The sequence below is a fragment of the Bidens hawaiensis genome, unplaced genomic scaffold, assembly GCF_021521415.1.
Source record: "Bidens hawaiensis isolate Kalapana, Puna unplaced genomic scaffold, B.hawaiensis_p1.1 tig00004003_1, whole genome shotgun sequence".
Classification (NCBI taxonomy): Eukaryota; Viridiplantae; Streptophyta; class Magnoliopsida; order Asterales; family Asteraceae; genus Bidens; species Bidens hawaiensis.
In genome coordinates, this window is record NW_027491234.1 from 1,959,891 (window position 1) to 1,978,950 (window position 19,060).

Genomic DNA, 19,060 nt, shown 5'->3' on the forward strand with positions numbered 1-19,060 from the left:
GGAGTTGAGACAAAGTTTAAGGGTTTATGGCTGGCTTAGGCGTCAAAATATAAAGATATGCAACTGAATGTGTTTTTCATTTACAATACAAGTATATAATACAAATACAAATACAATGCCACAAAGTAAGAATTGATTTACAGTAAACAAGGAAATAAGTAATGATAAAATTATATCTAAAATAACAATTTCATTTGATCATCTAATCGGTTGACAGGAAACTGGGTTGTTCGTTAATGCAACATGTTTCTACTTGTTATGTCTAGCTGCAACAACTGTTGGTTCAGGCGGTATTTCGTTCCAACCATCCGAAAGAAGACAAGAGTAAAGAAAATCTACAAAATCACTAAGAAGAAAAAAACTTCAATAATAGTCAAATAGCGGAATAAAAAGTTGTAAGTGTAAGAATAAATATATGGATATATATATTTATGTATGGCCATCATTATCATTTATATAATAATAGATCAAAATAATTAAATTATACCTTATTATTATATTAGCTAGGTAATTGTTAATGGACCATATTACCATTATTTGCTAATCAAGGGTTTCCCTTTGGGTGCATATAAATACATGGAAGAGATTAATTAACATCATAAGAAAAACCTAACTCTCACATTAAGTAATTCGTGACCCCTATATCTCTTCATAATTCGGTTTCCTCAAGAACCCTAATCCCCATCACTAATATACATCCTAAAGGGGAACTCGACCAAGCTGACAATCATGTCGTCTACATCCTTCTTCGGACGGTTACTACTTCCCCTACTGTAACAAGTATGTTTTACTTATGGGTTTATCATAACATTCATGTTTTTTATTACATACGTGAAGAACTGATCAACATGTGGTATCAGAGCCAGGTTGATTAATCAGTTCTTTATGTTTTCCCTAAATCTGGATCTAAACCGGAAAACATGAAACTAAAATCTGATAAACCCGAATTCTGTTTTCTTATTTTATTGTCATTAAATTCTTATAACTTATTGAAATCTGGTTATATATAAACTGTTTAAAAACAATGTTATAACCAATTTCACATTAAAAACCTATTAAAAACTGTATGGTTTTTCGGTGGTATTCTTCGTGTTCATAATGAGTTTTTCAAAAAATATTACATATTTTGGTTAAAATTTGGATTATGATTGTGTTTTTCTTAAAATAATTAAATAAATAAATCTTCAAAGATTTTAAATTTTGAATAATTATGGAATCTATAAATTTCAAAATTAAAACGAAATCTTGAAGATAAAATTAATCTCTAAAGAATTTGAACCAAAATATGTTTACCCTAAATAATTTTGATTTGGGTACCACTGAAATCTTGGTTAAAACCGAGAACTCATAATTTCTGATATCTCATTAAAACCAAAAACCCAAATAAACCGAAAACTCATGTGTTAACAGAGAACTCATAATTTCCGAGATCTCATAAAACCGAAAACACAATAAAACCGAAAACTCATGTGTTAACAGAGAACTCATAATTTCCGAGATCTCATAAAACCGAAAACACAATAAAAACCGAAAACTCATGTGTTAACAGAGAACTCATAATTTCTGAGATATCATAAAACCGAAAACACAATAAAAACCGAAAACTCAAGTGTTAACAGAGAACTCATAATTTCCGAGATCTCATAAAACCGAAAACACGAAAAATGTTTTGTAAGACACTTAAAATATAAAAGTATATTGATTAATTTTACAAAACATAGAAAGGCTTAAACTTGAATAAATTGTTGATGTAAACTTCTGCCCAAAGATGATGCATTACATCGAACATATCATTCAAGTCTTAATACAAGCCATGTTAGTTTTGCTTAACATGATTTAAATATATCGCTTCTGTCCAAAGGTGATGAGTTACATTTAAATAAAGCAAAACTAACTCGTGCATAATTAAAATGGTTGTCTCACTTCTGTCCAAAGGTGATGTATTACAATTGTTTTGCACATATACTTAAATAAATTTTAATTCTGCCCAAAGGTGATTTATTTTTTATTTAAGTAGAACTTTAATTTAAGTTGTCTATTAGTTTGATGTTAATAATAGACATATCACATCTTCAATAAAATATAATGATCCTCACAATTAATGATCCTTCATTAATCTAATGATCATTTAAATTAATCTATCTTACTTTAATATCCCATTACATTACTTACTATAATTTTCTTCCTAGAAATTACTCTCATTCAAATCATCCACTCTAATTTCAAACCCAATATGTTTGCTTCATAAAGAGTTTCATTAATTTTTAGCTCTTCTCATTTTTTATTATTCCTCAAGACATGACCATCCAATTGCTTCTTCTTATAATAGTAATAAAGAAGAAACCTAGAGCATGATAAATGAGATGAGTCAAACATAATGTCTCTTATGATAATTAATAAACTCATGCTATCAAATAGAGTTATTCTAGATTTAGTTTTCTCTAAAACTAATCTAATATCTAGAAAATAATCAAAAAAACTCCTAAGATGCATGCATTTCTTCTAAATTCTAACTATAAGGTTAAATGGCATTATTGAATACATCATAATGTACAATATCATTACATGACCCATAAAATTAAGGGCTTACACATGAAAATAAGTATAATTTTTCTAGTACATTATACACTAAATTTTTCAATAGTATAATTTGATGCCTTAAGAATCAACTATAACACTCAGAAGTACCAAAGGAAAATGAGTGTGTTGATCAGCAACATATGTACAAGAAAAGAAATATCTAGTACTGGAAAATAAGATGTTATTCCACTCACTACCACTAAAACCTAAAAGAGGATAATTCTAAGGTTCATAGACAAATACAAGTATAACTTCTAGTTTTAAGTTCTTTAAAGAGAAGGCTCACTGCAAATATATGTCATTATACTAGACATAAGCAACGTGATTTTCCATAATTTAAAAGAACTTTTAGCTAAAATCAATAGTTATATATTCATGATATTTAAGTCTACTAATTCTATATTCCAATTAACACATAATAGGTTGATTCTAGTTCTTTATATGTTTTCTTACCAAAAATCAACAAATAACTAACATGAGTGTTGGTAAAAAAAATTAAATGTTCAAGTTATCATAAACCATAATAAACTGTTCTAGTTATGCTTTAGGATACCTTATAAATTCTGGTGTTTAATCAGAATTTAGTATCAATACTTAAGCTGCGTTATGACAGTTGTGAGGTTTGCATAGCCAACATAAAGTCACTCTTACATTAAATTCTCATCTTACTTGTTATCAATATCTGGATAGAAACATTTATAAGATAGAACTAGATGATACTATATACTTTCACAACTCTTGTTATCAATTTTTTTAACAAAAGACAAATGAGACCTATAAATGCCATCCATTAAAATCAAAACTTCATGAGAAATCATGACATGGTTGATGAGGATGATTTTTCATATATCTCATTCTAAGTGATTTTAAAATCATGTGTTGGATGCCATAAAAATCACTAGGCTTAAGGAATAAGTATGGGTCCACCCAAAGTTATATTTCACTGACATTAATGGAACTTATTTCAAATGGAATATTCAGACATAAGTTATAATTTTACGACTATTTACTTGTATCTAATCTGACTTCTATGGTCCACGGTCTTAAAGAGATCCATTCATATATAACTAACATGCTTTCTTCTAAATATGTCCCTAAGTTTCATATCGACGTTAAGGAAATCAAACCAAGTCTAGTATATTAATGAAATGTTCCTACGTCACGTACATCATTGAAACTTCTCTTGTAGCTTTCAAAGAGATTCGAAGATCAGTGGGAGCATTAAGTATCTTAATCATAACTTGTAAGATTTGCAAGATGTGGGGGTGAAAAATTGATATTAACTCAATTACACCTCTTGTATAAGATATTGCTCCAACACAAAATTGTTTTATCATAACTTATTTCCTTAGAATTCAACAATACTCTTACAAAAGTTTCATTGGTACTTAAATATGGGCATAATCAGATTTCTTATCATAACTAAAGTAATCCTCAAAATAAGAGAAACTACAATGACTAGTTTCTCCATTAGAATCTACTGGTATTTAAATATTGACCCTAAGCATGCCAATTTCCTAAAGGTTTCTAAGGTCAGTGGGAGCAGTAAAAGTCCTTAAAATGACTTATCATAAGTACAAGAGGCGGGGGGGGGGGGGGGGGGGAAAGAGTCATTAAATTTTACTCCAAATTTAACTCCGATTACACCTCTTGTACACTATACTGCACCAACTCTTATACACTTAGAATCCTGAAAATGATAGCAACCTAAACAAGAGCTAATCCATAAAAACCGAAACTTCTAATAAACCAAATAATTAACTCAGGAGGTCATCTAGGTTTTAAAAACCTACTAACTTTGATGATTATATAACCTCCTTAACTAAAGTTGAAATGGATGATGAAAAGTTTACTGATCCTACATCTTCTAATTAAACCATTAATATCAATCAATCTTCTAAATGAAATAAAACTATCATTAGCAATCTAAATTAAATTCTATAAGTCAGAATAACGTTTGGGATTTGGTTGAATCACCTAAGAGCGTTCATAACTAAACTAAATCCTAAGACAAACGTAAGGCACTAAGAAGCATGATTGATTATTAAAGGTTATATTCAAGAGGGAATAAATCATCAAAGAATCTTTCCCATATTACAAAAGATTTCTTTGAGGATCATCATTGTTGTTCAAGTAGCTTATAATATTTAATAGCTACATTACATGAACATTTAAACAACTTTTCCTAACAACTGGCTTGCATATTTACATGTTCATAAAGCAACTTGAAGTTCTAAACTGAAGGTCAAAGAACACTTAGTCTGTAAGTCAATATATTCCATTTATGGGTTAATGCAAACATTAGAAATGTGATGAAACATTTATACAATAATTTTCATCAACAACTAAATGGATCAATGTACCTACCTCAAAATAAGTGGGAGCAACTAAAAACAAACTTGTCCTTATATAGATGACATTCTTTTGACAAACATATGTTACATAAGTCTAAGTATTGTTTGTACATACTTTGATATGATAAATCTCTTACGTGATAAATATCATAACATACTGAGATAGACTCGAAAGGACATTATTTTTGTTCTATAAGCATTAACTTAAAAGGGTCCTTGTACATGTAACACGCAATAACGCTCTCCTTTAGAGGATAATAGGATCACTGAGATTATTTCCTTGTGCTTCATTAAGTAGAAGCCTTATATAGGTACAAGTCTATACTCGTTCAGATATTACTCAAATTGCAACACACTAGATATGTCTAGATTAACGCGAAGCATCTAAAAGAGTATTGAAATATCTTTAAAGGAAACGAGAGACTATAATTTAAGAGAATAAGTGAGAATTCAAGCCGGTTGATTACTATAAACTTCGTCATATTCAAAAATAAGAAAATGTAATTTTCGGGATATATTCTTATGTCAGAAGATAATCTATCTTATGGAGGAGCCATAATGAACTGATAACAACAATCTAAATTTTAACGACATAATATGTTGATTAAATCTCAACGCAATTGTCAATAAATGTTGTTGAAATTTATCATTGGACTCATAAGTTTATTAACTCCATATAAATTATATATTGAAGACTTATTGTGATAAAGTCAGCTACCATGTTTTCTCAAACAGTAACAGTTCAAGAGGTGATGCATTAAATTTCGATATGAAATAAATTATTCGTTTATGAACGAAAAATTCTCATATCGAATACATTTATGATATGCTTAAGGATCCTATAACTAAAGGTCTATTACCCGTAAGTCTTATGAAAGCGCTTATAATAAAGACGGGATTATTTATGACCATGTATAATAGTATATCGTTATAATAATGACTAATTTTAATTGACTAATTATTAATTTTCCTCGCCAGTTTTGATTTTGTATGTCTCTTAATATGTTCTGCATGCCTAATGACATATAGACAAATTAGTATACAAATCAAATATTCTAAAGGGCTTACTTGAAAATTTTGATCATAACTACTTAGGTTTTAAACAAGGACTGCAGTATGATTAATGGGGGTCTTGAGCTGATGTTCAATTCAATGATTGTATTTCTCTGCTCCAGTTTGAGTTTAAAGCTAAAATGAGTGTTAAAATCTGCAGACTAATCTAACACTCATAATAAATGATTATTCGGCCAAGTGGGAGAATGTAAGAATAAATATATGGATATATATATATATATTTATGTATGGCCATCATTATCATTTATATAATAATAGATCAAAATAATTAAATTATACCTTATTATTATATTAGCTAGGTAACTGTTGATGGACCATATTACCATTACTTGCTAATCAAGGGTTTCCCCTTGGGTGTATATAAATACATGGAAGAGATTAATTAACATCATAAGAAAAACATAACTCTCACATTAAGTAATTCGTGACCCCTATATCTCTTCATAATTCGGTTTCCTCAAGAACCCTAATCCCCATCACTAATATACATCCTAAAGGGGAACTCGATCAAGCTGACAATCATGTCGTCTACATCCTTCTTCGAACGGTTACTACTTCCCCTACTGTAACAGATATGTTTTACTTATGGGTTTATCATAACATTCATGTTTTTTATTACATACGTGAAGAACTAATCAACAGTAAGAGTTTACAAAATCACAAAGGAAAATGCCGAAGTTCGTGATTCTTACTGAGTCGAGCGAGTCAGTTAACTCAACCAGGGATTGACTTTTTGGTCAACCTTCGACACGCATCGTTCCCGAAGTGATTGCAGTTCCTATAATTGATATTGTAACTACTCCCAGGATACTCTTTTGCCATCTTTTTAATGAATTCTTTGACATTCTTTTTCACTCAATTATTTTCTTCCTATTAAAATCGATTTTCTTGCATGTAAACCTTGAAAATGTGTTGGTTCTAGTTTAACAATCCCGTAAACTGGCCAAAATTAAAAAGTTATAAATTTGTAAAGGCGTATCATGACAACCAAATTACTGTCCATATATAATTAGATTTTTGGTTGACATATCTAGCCCATAAAAACAGGTTGTGTTCAGTTTTACATGTTTAATTAAACGGGTCATGATTGTGTTGACCTGTTTAACTTGTATAGTTAGACGGATCGACCCGCCAACATATTCAATTAAACAGACCGACCTAAAACCCATTTATGACAAGTTAACTGTTAACTGATCATTCTATGTCAAAAGAAAGTCAACATTTGACTTTTAGAGTGTCAAACTAGTTGGTTTAACATTTTAACCATCAAAATGAACGAGAATTAAATTGTTATAATACTAACATTATCAAAGATTATAAACCTTAAACGTGAACATCAACTCTGCATAATATTAGCAACTCCAACCAACAATACAACAAATATTTAAAACAAAAAATAGTAAAAAGAAAAATGAAAAATCAAACCTTCAACACCAGAGTGATAGAATCCAAGACCGAACCAATACGAGTATTGATTAATTGGCTTAAGATCATACAAGTTTATATACACCAGAGTCCCTGACTTCTTTTTCTTGTGAATCATCCCACACAACATCTTTCAATACTGTAAAAGAAAAAATAAACGAAGATGAACACGTGAGATTTACGTGGCTAGGTAGGCTTGCCTACATCCACGTGCTGCAACAAAGATATTTTCATTATTGTTTGCTGTCTTACTCGTGAGGAATTACAAAAGGTTAGATATAAATAAATACAAGATTAGGGGTTTCTACTTGTGCACCAAGAAAACTAATATCGGGCTATAGTTAAATAAAACGGGCCAGACCTGTCAACTAGTCTTTAATTTAATTAATCTGCCATTGAAATATCTTCTAAACCGGACCTAATTAAGCCTCCACAAACCTAACAAAAGTATGTATTATATCTACATTTTAATGACGTATACGAAGTCTTATATATTGCTAAATGCACCAAGAAAACTAATATCGGGCTATAGTTAAATAAAACGGGCCAGACCTGTCAACTAGTCTTTAATTTAATTAATCTGCCATTGAAATATCTTCTAAACCGGGCCTAATTAAGCCTCCATAAACCCAACAAAAGTATGTATTATATCTACATTTTGATGACGTATACGAAGTCTTATATATTGCTACAATATTTTTACAATTTTAGTTAAGTGAATGAAATTTTAGTTAAGCGAATGATATAACTCGGCTGTTAAGTGAATGATATAACTCGGTCGGGCCATGCGTTACATCTTGATTGAAATTAATTTGCAGCTTATAGTGGTTTGGTGCAAACTCCAGCCAAGTTTGTGTATGCTATTAATTTGTGTTTTGCAGCAGTACTAACTAAAGTTAGTTATTTAATAACAATGACTAATTTGTTATAGCAAAGTAAATAAACATGATTGAACTATGTTGTTTTATCATATATTTAAAACTAATTAAAAAACTTTAATGTATTGACAAGGCATACACATTAGACCACACGTAGTGGCAGCGTTTTCCTTTCAAAACGAGACCACAACGAAGAGCACAACCCCCCCCCCCCCCCCCCCTGTTTTCATGTTCGTTTTGGCTTGGTTCGTTGTGTAGACCACGAAAGTGGGGTGGGGGGGAAGGCTATCCGCTATCCAATCAATGCTTTTTCAATTTTAATTTATATTAGAAAATTAAAAAACTAATAATTGTGTAATGATTGAAAGGGGGTTACGAGTCATTTTACCACTCCACCACATTTTGCAAAATTAATCATTGCTAACTGGGACGCCATGTGTCCACAACCCCTTTTTGTGCTTAGTTATCATTGCACGTTGTCTTAAAAGCAAAAAGTAGTTTACTGTGAGCCTATTTTCTTGAAGAATATTCTCTTTCCTGTTTCATAAACTATGGCAATATATTGTTAACATCATAACTAATCACAAAAATAGATACATGTAACACTTTTCTAGTCACGTAAAACACCAAAATATTTAGGTATATCTCATTTCTTTACAAATGATAAATATTCACAGTTGTAACCCATCACATTCCGTTCCTACGAACATCAACGTAAGCCATTAACATGCCATAATTTATTTCACTTCACGTATACAATGACCGATCTAGCAAAAAATGGTGATTGTGGGCGTTGAGACAAAGTTTAAGGTTTAGAGCTTAGTGTTGAAAATGTTTCTACTTGTTATGTCTAGCTGCAGCAACTGCTGGTCTAGGCGGTATTTCGTTCCAACCATCGGGAAGAAGACAAGAGTAAAGAAAATCTACAAAATCGCAAAACAAAGAAAACGTCAATAGCATTCAAATAGCGGTATAAAAAGTGGTAAAAAGTTACTCAAGATTTCTTGATTAAGATTATCTTACTGAGTCGAGCGAGTCGGTTGACCCAACCTGGGATTGACTTTTTGGTCAACCTTCGACATGTATCGTTTGCGAAATGATTGCAGTTCCTATAAATGATGTTGTAACTATTCCCAGGATACTCTTTTGCCACCTTTCTTATGAACTCTTGACATTCTTTTTCACTCAATTCTGTTCTCCCTATTAAAATGGATTTTCTTACATGTAAACCTTGAAAATTTCTTGGTTCCAGTTTAACAATCCCGGGTTTTGAACTGTCACTACCCCCAAATGCATACTCGACCCCATAAACTGACCAAATACGAAAAGTTAATTAACGTGTAAACAAGTATAAAGTATCATCGAACCCATATTTGTTGGCCTTCAAATCATAATATCAGGTTCTAGGTTGGCATATATAACCCGTTGAAAAATGAGTCATGTTCAAATTGACTTGTTTAATTAAACGAGTCGTTTTTGGGTTGACCTGTTTAGCCCGTTTAGTTAAACAGGTCAATCTGCCAACATGTATAATTTAAAAGATCAGCCCACTAACAGATTTATGGCCCATTTAACCAATTTTTTACTACCCACCAACCTGATTAACACGCTTACAACTTGATTTTAAATAAATGGTTTAAACAGATTTAGTTCATGTTACATGATTTTAGTGTGTGGGATTATGGTCGATTTTTTGCCATGCGTAAAAATATAAATCACCTTCGGGTTGTGCAATTCAACGATTCAAAAAGCTTTAAGACAGGTTAACTGATAAGGAAAATAGCAAAGATCAAACCTTGAACACCAGAGTGATAGAATCCAAGACCGAACCAATACGCGTAGCGATTAACAGGCATAAGATCATACACATTTATATACACCGGAGTCCCTGTCTTCTTTTTCTCGCGGATCATCCCACACAACATCTTTCAATAATTCCAAAAATACCCTTTACAATTCACATAAAACCCATGAAAAAAATCATCAAATTCACCCTTTTTTTCTATTTGATTGATCGAATATTTATGGAATTAAAATCGATGGATTGGGTTTGGTGTTGTGGTTTATGGGAATTGAATAACTAGAAAAAAAATCCCAAACAAAGGCTCTAGAGGATGGATCATCTACCTTCATAATCTGTGTTATTGTTTCAAAAGAATCGGAGGCAGATGGGTTGTCATGTTTTTCCAAGATATTCGGTTTTTGTTCCTCATTTTCAAATATTTGAAAACTAACGTCACAACTACAGTTCTATTTTTGGAATTAGTTTATCTTTTCTTTTTAATTAAGGAAGAATTATATAAATTCAAATGTGTTATGAATGAACCATAATGTGGTGACTTTTCACATACATAACTTACATACTTAATTAAGTTTGTATTAAGTTCTAGCCTTATAAACACTGGCTATTGTATTTGGTATGACATATCATCTCAATAAAAAAGAACTTTCCTCTTTCTCTATTTCTCACTTTCTTTCTATTCTATGTTTACATGCATATTCGACGTAGTTAATAGGTCGTTGTTTTAAAACAAAATGTTAAATGTGTTTTAAGTCAAATAAATATTGGGCTTGGTTAATGAGTTAACTAAGGGCCAAAATTACTAATTATGGTATTTTGTTCCGGAGGGAATTCATATTGAGTTTTTTTATCAAAATGGGGGAGGAGGGAAAGATATTTACCAAAATGGATGATTTGAAAAGTATTTACCAAAATAGGTTTTTTCTTATAATTTATAAACCTATGATTTTCTTACTTTCATTCTTATTGAGTAAAACAATTTATATTAGAAAATTCTTATTGATTAAAATAATTTATATTAAAATAATTATATAAAAACATAGATATAGTAATGAGTTAAAAATAATTTCTACTATTTTTTATATTTTTTTTCCGTTTATAACAAAAATGTTCAAACATGTTTTTATAAATTGTTCTTATATTCATACTTTTAGTTGGTTATCAAAACAGATTAAAATAATTCTTGTGTTCATGTTTTTTTTTGGTTTGTTATTGTTTTTCTTCGAGGTTTTTCTTTCACACATATATATATAGAATTAGGTTTATTTCAGAAGTATTCTTAGTGTGAGAAGTAATTACAACCAATCATATTTTTTTTTTATTTTTCCTTTAAATTATACATAAGGGTATATTTGTAAACTATCCTAATATTATATTTGGTAACTTTTAATTGCTGGGCTGTTTCAAATATTATACTCTTTCCTAAATATTATCTGCTTATCACCAAAATCAATCGTTCAAGAACAAAAAACACCGACACTCACAATCCCAGATTTCTATAAACAAAATCGTTAGTTCGATATTCATTCCTTATTATTTGTGAAACGAAAATGCCTAATTCAATTTCAAGATTCAGTAATCGACTGTTCAGCGTAATTTTATTATGCCCTAAATCGATTTCAATTTTGATGAATTCACGCGATTCTCACAAGAAGACACATCGAATCATTATCAGTGAATTCAGGTTTCAATCTATTCCTTTCAACTTCAATTTTAAGCATTCTTTTTTGACTAATAGGATTATACTCATATGTGTATCTGCTCAATTTTAGTTTTTTATGATTAGGCTTGAGTATAACTTTTAGGATATAATTCCAGTAATTAATGGTGACTTTTATATGAGATTATGACTTACTAGACATTTAATATGCTTTATGATACATTTAATGGTTGGTTTTTATTGAATTCCAGTTGGTCTAAGTTAAGTATCTGGGTATGTCATAGATTTATTCTTTTTTAATGCAAGATCAAATTCATTAAGTTTTAGACGTTTAACTGAAAATACAGCCATAATTGGATCAATATCGTTATAAAACTCTTGGTTTCCCTTCATTCATTTACCTCACCTCCTTGTTCCCCCCTTTATCTTCCACAAACCAAGTAAACTATTATCCTTTTATAGTTTTGTTGATTTGATGATCTCATGATATTCATTGTTCATATTGATTTTCTAAATAGGTGTAATGGATAATGAATCAACTATACATCATTCTCAGTCACGCGGCACATCAACGATTTTGAAGGCAAGTTTCACATTTTGATGAAATGCTTATTTTATTATATTAAACATCCATCAGACTTTCTTTTATCCATTTTTCCATCGTAACAATTTTGTGTAGGCATTTCTGTTTTGGGCTACACGTCTTTTTTATAATGTTTAGTATTTGTTTACTGATGTGTACAACTTTTTGTTGAGGCTGATAATTATTTTTGTTAATCTATGTAGGTAGCTTGACTGTTTTTTATAACGTATAGTTCTTTAACTGGGGAGGAAGCGAAGAAGAAAGGCATAAACCAAAGAGGTTCTGTAAAAAATGTAATATACATGAACGTGGTAATGACTCCCGTAATCGTGAGAAACTTCTAAAAGAAAATGAGCGAAAGCAAAAAGAAAGGGAGCAACTTTGAAAAGAAAGGGAAAAAGATAGGGACCAAATGCGAAAGAAAAGGGCAGCATCGAGGGGTAAACAACTTATAGAAAGCGACGAAACCGAAGATTCATATGAAAGCGATGAAGTCGAAGAATCTGATGAAAACCATGAATCCTATTCGACTTCCGATGAATAAATATGTGTTGCTTATTTTATCCTATATTCTACAAATTTTACGATGTGTTCTTAATGTCTGTATTTGTATTCTATGTTGGTTTTCACAATCGAATCATCCATATAAATTTTTAACAGTTGTGCACCATTACTATTCCAATTCCTGCTTTTCATTAACAATTTTTATGCGTCATTCACATATGTATGTTTGTATGGGTTTATTTGTAGGTACATATGTATTTGTGTAGGCATGTATGTATGTCGTCATGTGCGTAGGTACATACGTATGTGTATGTATGTACGTATGTGTGTAGGTTCGTATATGTACGCTTGTTCGTACGCATATGATGACGTGCGTAACTCTGTATTTAGTTATGTATGTAGGAATGCACGTACGTATGTACATGTATGTGGGTGCGTATGTGTGTATGTATGTTGTCATGTACATAGAAACGTACATATATATATGTGGGGGCATACGTATGTTTGTAGGTTAATTAGGAATATGCAGGTTCGTATGTTTGTGTGTACATACATACGTATGAACGTACGTATTTGTGTAGATCTGTATGTATGTTTGTGCATACATATATGATGGCGTATGTAAGTATGCATTTAGCTAAGTATGTATTATGTAGGGTACGTACATACTTACGCACATGACTACGAACTTACTTATGTCTGTATGCCTTTATACAGGGACGTATGTAGGTGTGTATGTTCGCATCTTTGTATGTATGTACGCATGTAGTTATGTTTGTATATTCGTATGTATTTAGGTCTACAGGTATGCAAGTCTGACGTGTGCGAACACATTTATATTTGATTATAAATTTTTTAGGTGACAAACAACTCAAGAATCTCGAAGAATTCTTGCCCGTAAGAATTCCAAAGGTTAACAAGCTTTAAAGCGCTAAAATTTTCATTCTAAAAATCATACAAGTTTCCATGTTGACACATACGGTCAACTTTTTTTAACACAACTGTATAATGTAGTCAAATGTCACTATTATGACTAGAAACCAGGCATCTATTGATACAATTGTTATTTTTTTTAACATATATCAATCTTATTACAAATTACCAGTAACGTAGGCATATATTCAACCATATCAGAATTATTCAATCGGGAACATCAAAACAGATACCCATTATATGTAAAGTAAGCTTAGAATAAACGACGTAAAAAATACATCGGGCACCATCAAACAATGTACATAACAAAAATGTTCATTTCATAAACAAACTTAACCATTCAGTTAATACTTTCAAAAGTAACCAAGCACATAATTAAGTCAGAAAAACCAAATTTACATACATGTAGGAAACATCATACATAACTATCATGAGCTCACAACGTTTCAACCAAACAAAATAATGTTTAAAGACTAACAAAACCTAATACCATTTATTATAACTATACAAGCCTTGATCAACCAAAACGTCATTCCTTCATGAGAGCTTTCATTATTCTTTTTTTTTATGAGTGTTGTCCTGCACTCATTATTTTAGTTGTATCCATGTTCTAAACATCTATTACATACAAAACAAGAATGATATAATGTTATTAAAAATATTGATGATGCCTAAAACTATCAAGTATCTACATAAACTTTTTTAAACAAATGAAATGACCAAAATACCATTTTTTATTCGTCTAGAACCAGAGGTTACATCCATGCTCCTTTTACCTGTTACACAACATACAGCACATCCAATATTATGGTTTTTTTTTTATTTTGTTGTCAAATCCTTTGATATTTATTTATGCAACACCCTCAACTTATAACGAAACACTAATTTAAGAACAATATAATGGATTAAAAAAGGAACCATTTCTTTATGTATATTCTTGTCTTATTCATTAACTGGATTTGATGCAACATTTCTAAACCTGAAAAACGTTGTTTTCTTCGCGATCCTTTCACCCTCAAAAGTTGTACTAACTAGTTACGTGCAATACACTATGCTCAACAACCACTAACAGTGAACATAATAATAAACTTTTATTATTGGACATAGTGAAAGAACGCAATTACGAGTTTGACTGGCGAATATTAATCACAGTCAATTATTAAATGCTTGGTGTAAGCACCAATAAGTACATAATGTAATGACATCTATAGTCTTACACATAATGCATATCCTGTGCATGTGTTGAAACGTATATAAAACTCCCAAATCTTCTATTACTACTCACTACACAAAAAATATCGCATGCATAGACTTTGTAAATGAACTAGCACATGGCATCCTAAGGATACAGTAATATGTTACTCAAGTACGAATCATACACCATAAATATTACTCCTAAAACAGGGGCTCAAGCAATTACACCAACTCCTATTACTCAACTTTAATAACTACACAATCTAACAAGATGAAAACACCTGGTCGAATCATCAATATTACTAACTTCACCATACAAATAAATGTATAGACATTCAAAATAAACATAACCATGTCCTCGAAAGAGTACTGTAGCATCAACTAGTTACATTACACCACATGTCTGTTCTTCAATAATTAAGCATTCACAACATATATTACTTACTACATAGCACGATTACATTTTTTCAATCTTTGTAAAACAACACATGAACCTACTGTGAGGAATGTTTTCACTTTATATTTTATCAAAATTATATCTATCTTTAACAAACAAAAAATAAATATACCAAATTATTATGTGTAGGGCACTATGGTAAACTATAGCTAAGTTAATCGATGTGTATGCCTTGTAAGTTCATATGCTGCTTTGATTCTAAAACACACCAAAATTTTACTACATACCTTTAATCCCTTTCCTAGGATTCAGCCATTGTAGCATATGAACCCCCTGTTAAGATTCAAAACACACCAATAGAGCCAAGATGAAGGATTGCTTCTTATACATACACAAACAGAATCAACACAATTTAAACTTGTCAATGTTGTGAATCAACGCGAGGAGTGTAGGGCACTATGATAAACTACATGTAAATTATGTCGAAGTGTATGTTTTATTTCTAAAAAATAGCATAAATTTTATTACATACCTTTAATTTCTTGCCTAGGGTTTAGTCACTGTAGCATATGAAAAACCCCCAATTGAGCTTCAAAACACACCAATAAAGATCCAAGATGAAGGGTTGCTTCTGATATATACACAAACAGAATCAACAGACTTTAAAATCGTTGATTTTGTGTCAATTTCATATGATGAGACAGATTTCAGGCAAGTAGTGATGGAGCCGTTTTGGAGTGATTGTAGGAATCTAAAGACGTTACTTATTGTAAGCTACATAAAATTTACCCATTTGTCCTTTTAAGCACAAAACATCTGTACAAAGGTTCAAAATATTTACAAAAAAGCCATTGTTTATCTTAAACCATTGATTTGTGTAATGAATGGTTGAGATCCACTTCTCACGCTTCTCACTATAATATCACTTCTCGCAAGATCCATCCCCTATATATATATATATATATATATTTGGGTATAACATATTTATAAATGATAATGCAATTGTTTTATGCAAGAAAAAAAACAAACAAACTTTTAAGTTATTTTAAGATATAAAAAACATGAGAGAGAGAGAGCATACACGGTCGTGTTTAACGTTTTTCTTGGTGTTCGGGATTTAAAATTTGTTGAGTGTCACTACTTGCATGAACCTAACCAATTTTGACTGAAGATCGATACCGATGGTATCGGCATTTGTTTTTATGGTTTTTACTTATGTGTATAATTATATTTTCCGACATTTCGGCATAAATTTTGTTGAAACAAAGTTTTATTTAAAATACATTTTTTTTGATATCATAAGATTTACAGGGTCGAGTGCAAGTACCATACCAATACCGATGGCAAACCGAACCAAGTCCGACTAAATAGTATTGGTACCAATATCGATATAAATCTAACGAAATTTTTAAAAACTATTGTATAAGAAAATAACTTAAAGATATATCAATAATAAATTAATTATAAAACAAAGAGAATAAAAAACCAAAAAATAGTCTTAGTCGGATTTTTTTTTAAAAGCAAATAAAAAGATTATGAATATAAGAAACTGTTTTCAAAAACATTTTTTTAATATTTTTATTTTGTCCGAAATGAAAAACAAAAAATATAAGTTTTATTTCTATTTTATTTTTTTTATCTATGCTTCTTATATAGAACTTTTAATAGGAATTATTTTATTAAATAAAATTAAGCATGAAAAAAGTTAAGTTTATAAGAAAAAAACTATTTTGATAAATACTTTTCAAATCATCTATTTTGGTAAATACTTTTTCCCCTTCTCTATTTTGGTAAAAGACTCAATTCTTGTTACTAATCAATTGTGAGATTAATTAAGTTTAGTCACAAAATCTTAGTTCCACTCCACTCTAGGGTAGCCTCATTACACCTCTTTATGACTGTACCCAGTCTTGGGCGAGTAGGGATGATCCGGTACCATCCGGTACCGTCGTGCGTCGGTACCGAATACGTACCAAAGTTTTAAGTTTCGTATCGTTATTTCCTAAAATTTATCTTAAATACCGCTTACCGTACCGGTACCGATACCGAACCGAAAATTTCGATACCGGTACCAAGAATTTACGATTTTCGAGATCGGGATTTTTGATACCGGTATCGGTCGATACCAGTAGGGTACTGATCTCATCCCTATGTGTGAGTGCGACTCATAATTTTTTTTTTTACCTTTCTCGTCACAAATATCTTTTTTTTTCGTGTAGGTGAATTGATATCAACATAATAAACAATCATGGTATTTCTAATAAACTATCTAGTATTTTATTAATCCAAGAAAACTGACTCAAAGAATTAGATCACAACCCTTACCATAACTCGACATTTATAATCTAACTTAGACTAGTTAGACAATACATAGGATTGCTAACAAAATAATAAAAACAATAATTCAAACTTGATAATTATCTCAAACCCTTTAATTAACTATCCTCGCACTCCAAAACTCCTTCCATATACTACAAGTTACATATATAATTAAAGGATGGTTTGGTCATTAAAGTCCCACATTTTTTTATCTTAATTAATACTTATTTATCTAGAGATGAAAAAGAAACCATTTTTGTATAAATTTACTGCATAAATTTATTGTTAAAACACACGCCTCCCGTCCTTACAAGGCATTCACTATGGTGGTGTTTGTTTTTGCTTAAAACATCTGCAGGAGGCTTATGTTTGCGGGCGCGCAGACATAAGCTTTTGAAGACTGTTTATTTTTTTTTTAAATAAGATCTGCAAACTGCTTTTATGGTCTTAAAAAAGAAACTATTATTTAACTTCTTCACATATCTTCACACTTCTTAACATCCTACCAACACCCAATGTCCAACACCACCACCACCCATCGTCCGCCACCATCACCATTGTCCATCACCATCACCACCAACCATCCGCCACCACCACCATCCATCACCACCACCACCCACCGTCCGCCACAACCACCGTCCACGACCACCACCCACCACCACCACCATCCACCACCACCACCACCCACCACCACCTGTCGGCCACAACCATCGTCCACTACCACCACCCACCATCCGCCACCACCACCACCTACCATCTGCCACCAACACCGTCCACCACCCCCACCACCCACCGTCCGCCACCACCACCGCCCACCACAAACTATTTTACTAGTCTACAGACGTTAAATGACTTCTATCTACTATGATATGTATTATAGGTAACTAATTTTCAGTTTATACAGACGATACTCAGTTTATAAAACAAACAGTATTATATTTTCATATTATAGACCTTCAGACCACATCTTCAGTTACAAACATGAAATCAGATAAAATCAGATTACAGACAGTTTTTGTCTTATTATGTGTCTAATTAATCATATTGTGTGTCCAGCCTGATAAACAATATTCTTTGATAAACAATATTCATTTTTGCATAAATTTATTGTTAAAACACACGCATCCCGTCTTTACAAGGCATTCACTATGTGTCTAATTAATCATATTATGTGTCCAGCTTGATAAACTATATTCTTTCATATCCTCTTCACAATATAATTGACGTACATATATAGGAACAAGCAAAACCCTATTTACAAGGAAACATATCTCCTAAATGAATACAATATATTATGAATATTTTCATTCTAATAAACCCCCGCAGTTGGAGCATGGTTCGGCCGAACGCTCAAACAG

The 19,060-nt window shown here is 31.2% G+C and overlaps 1 protein-coding gene and 1 pseudogene across 1 annotated transcript; both read right to left on the reverse strand.

The window, feature by feature from the left end:
• Window positions 1-249: 249 nt before the first annotated feature.
• LOC143624966 (deSI-like protein At4g17486) lies at window positions 250-7,563 on the reverse strand (annotated as a pseudogene).
• Window positions 7,564-9,148: 1,585 nt separating this feature from the next.
• On the reverse strand, window positions 9,149-10,267 carry LOC143624967 (deSI-like protein At4g17486). Its single transcript, XM_077095452.1, has 3 exons — window positions 10,107-10,267; window positions 9,335-9,622; window positions 9,149-9,234 (listed from the first exon to the last, which is right to left on the reverse strand). Exons 1-3 carry the CDS (start codon window positions 10,234-10,236, stop codon window positions 9,149-9,151), a joined length of 504 nt encoding a protein of 167 aa, XP_076951567.1. The 5' UTR covers window positions 10,237-10,267.
• Between the last annotated feature and the right edge of the window lie 8,793 nt (window positions 10,268-19,060).

Bases quoted from the DNA above. Each gene is read 5' to 3' on its own strand.
- LOC143624967 (XM_077095452.1), bottom strand. From the start codon at position 10,236: ATGTTGTGTGGGATGATCCGCGAGAAAAAGAAGACAGGGACTCCGGTG. The intron at 9,623-10,106 runs GTTTGATCTTTG...GTATTTGGTCAG, and splicing joins CTATCACTCTGGTGTTCAAG to TTTATGGGGTCGAGTATGCA. The intron at 9,235-9,334 runs GTAAGATAATCT...GCGATTTTGTAG, and splicing joins CAACCGACTCGCTCGACTCA to ATTTTCTTTACTCTTGTCTT.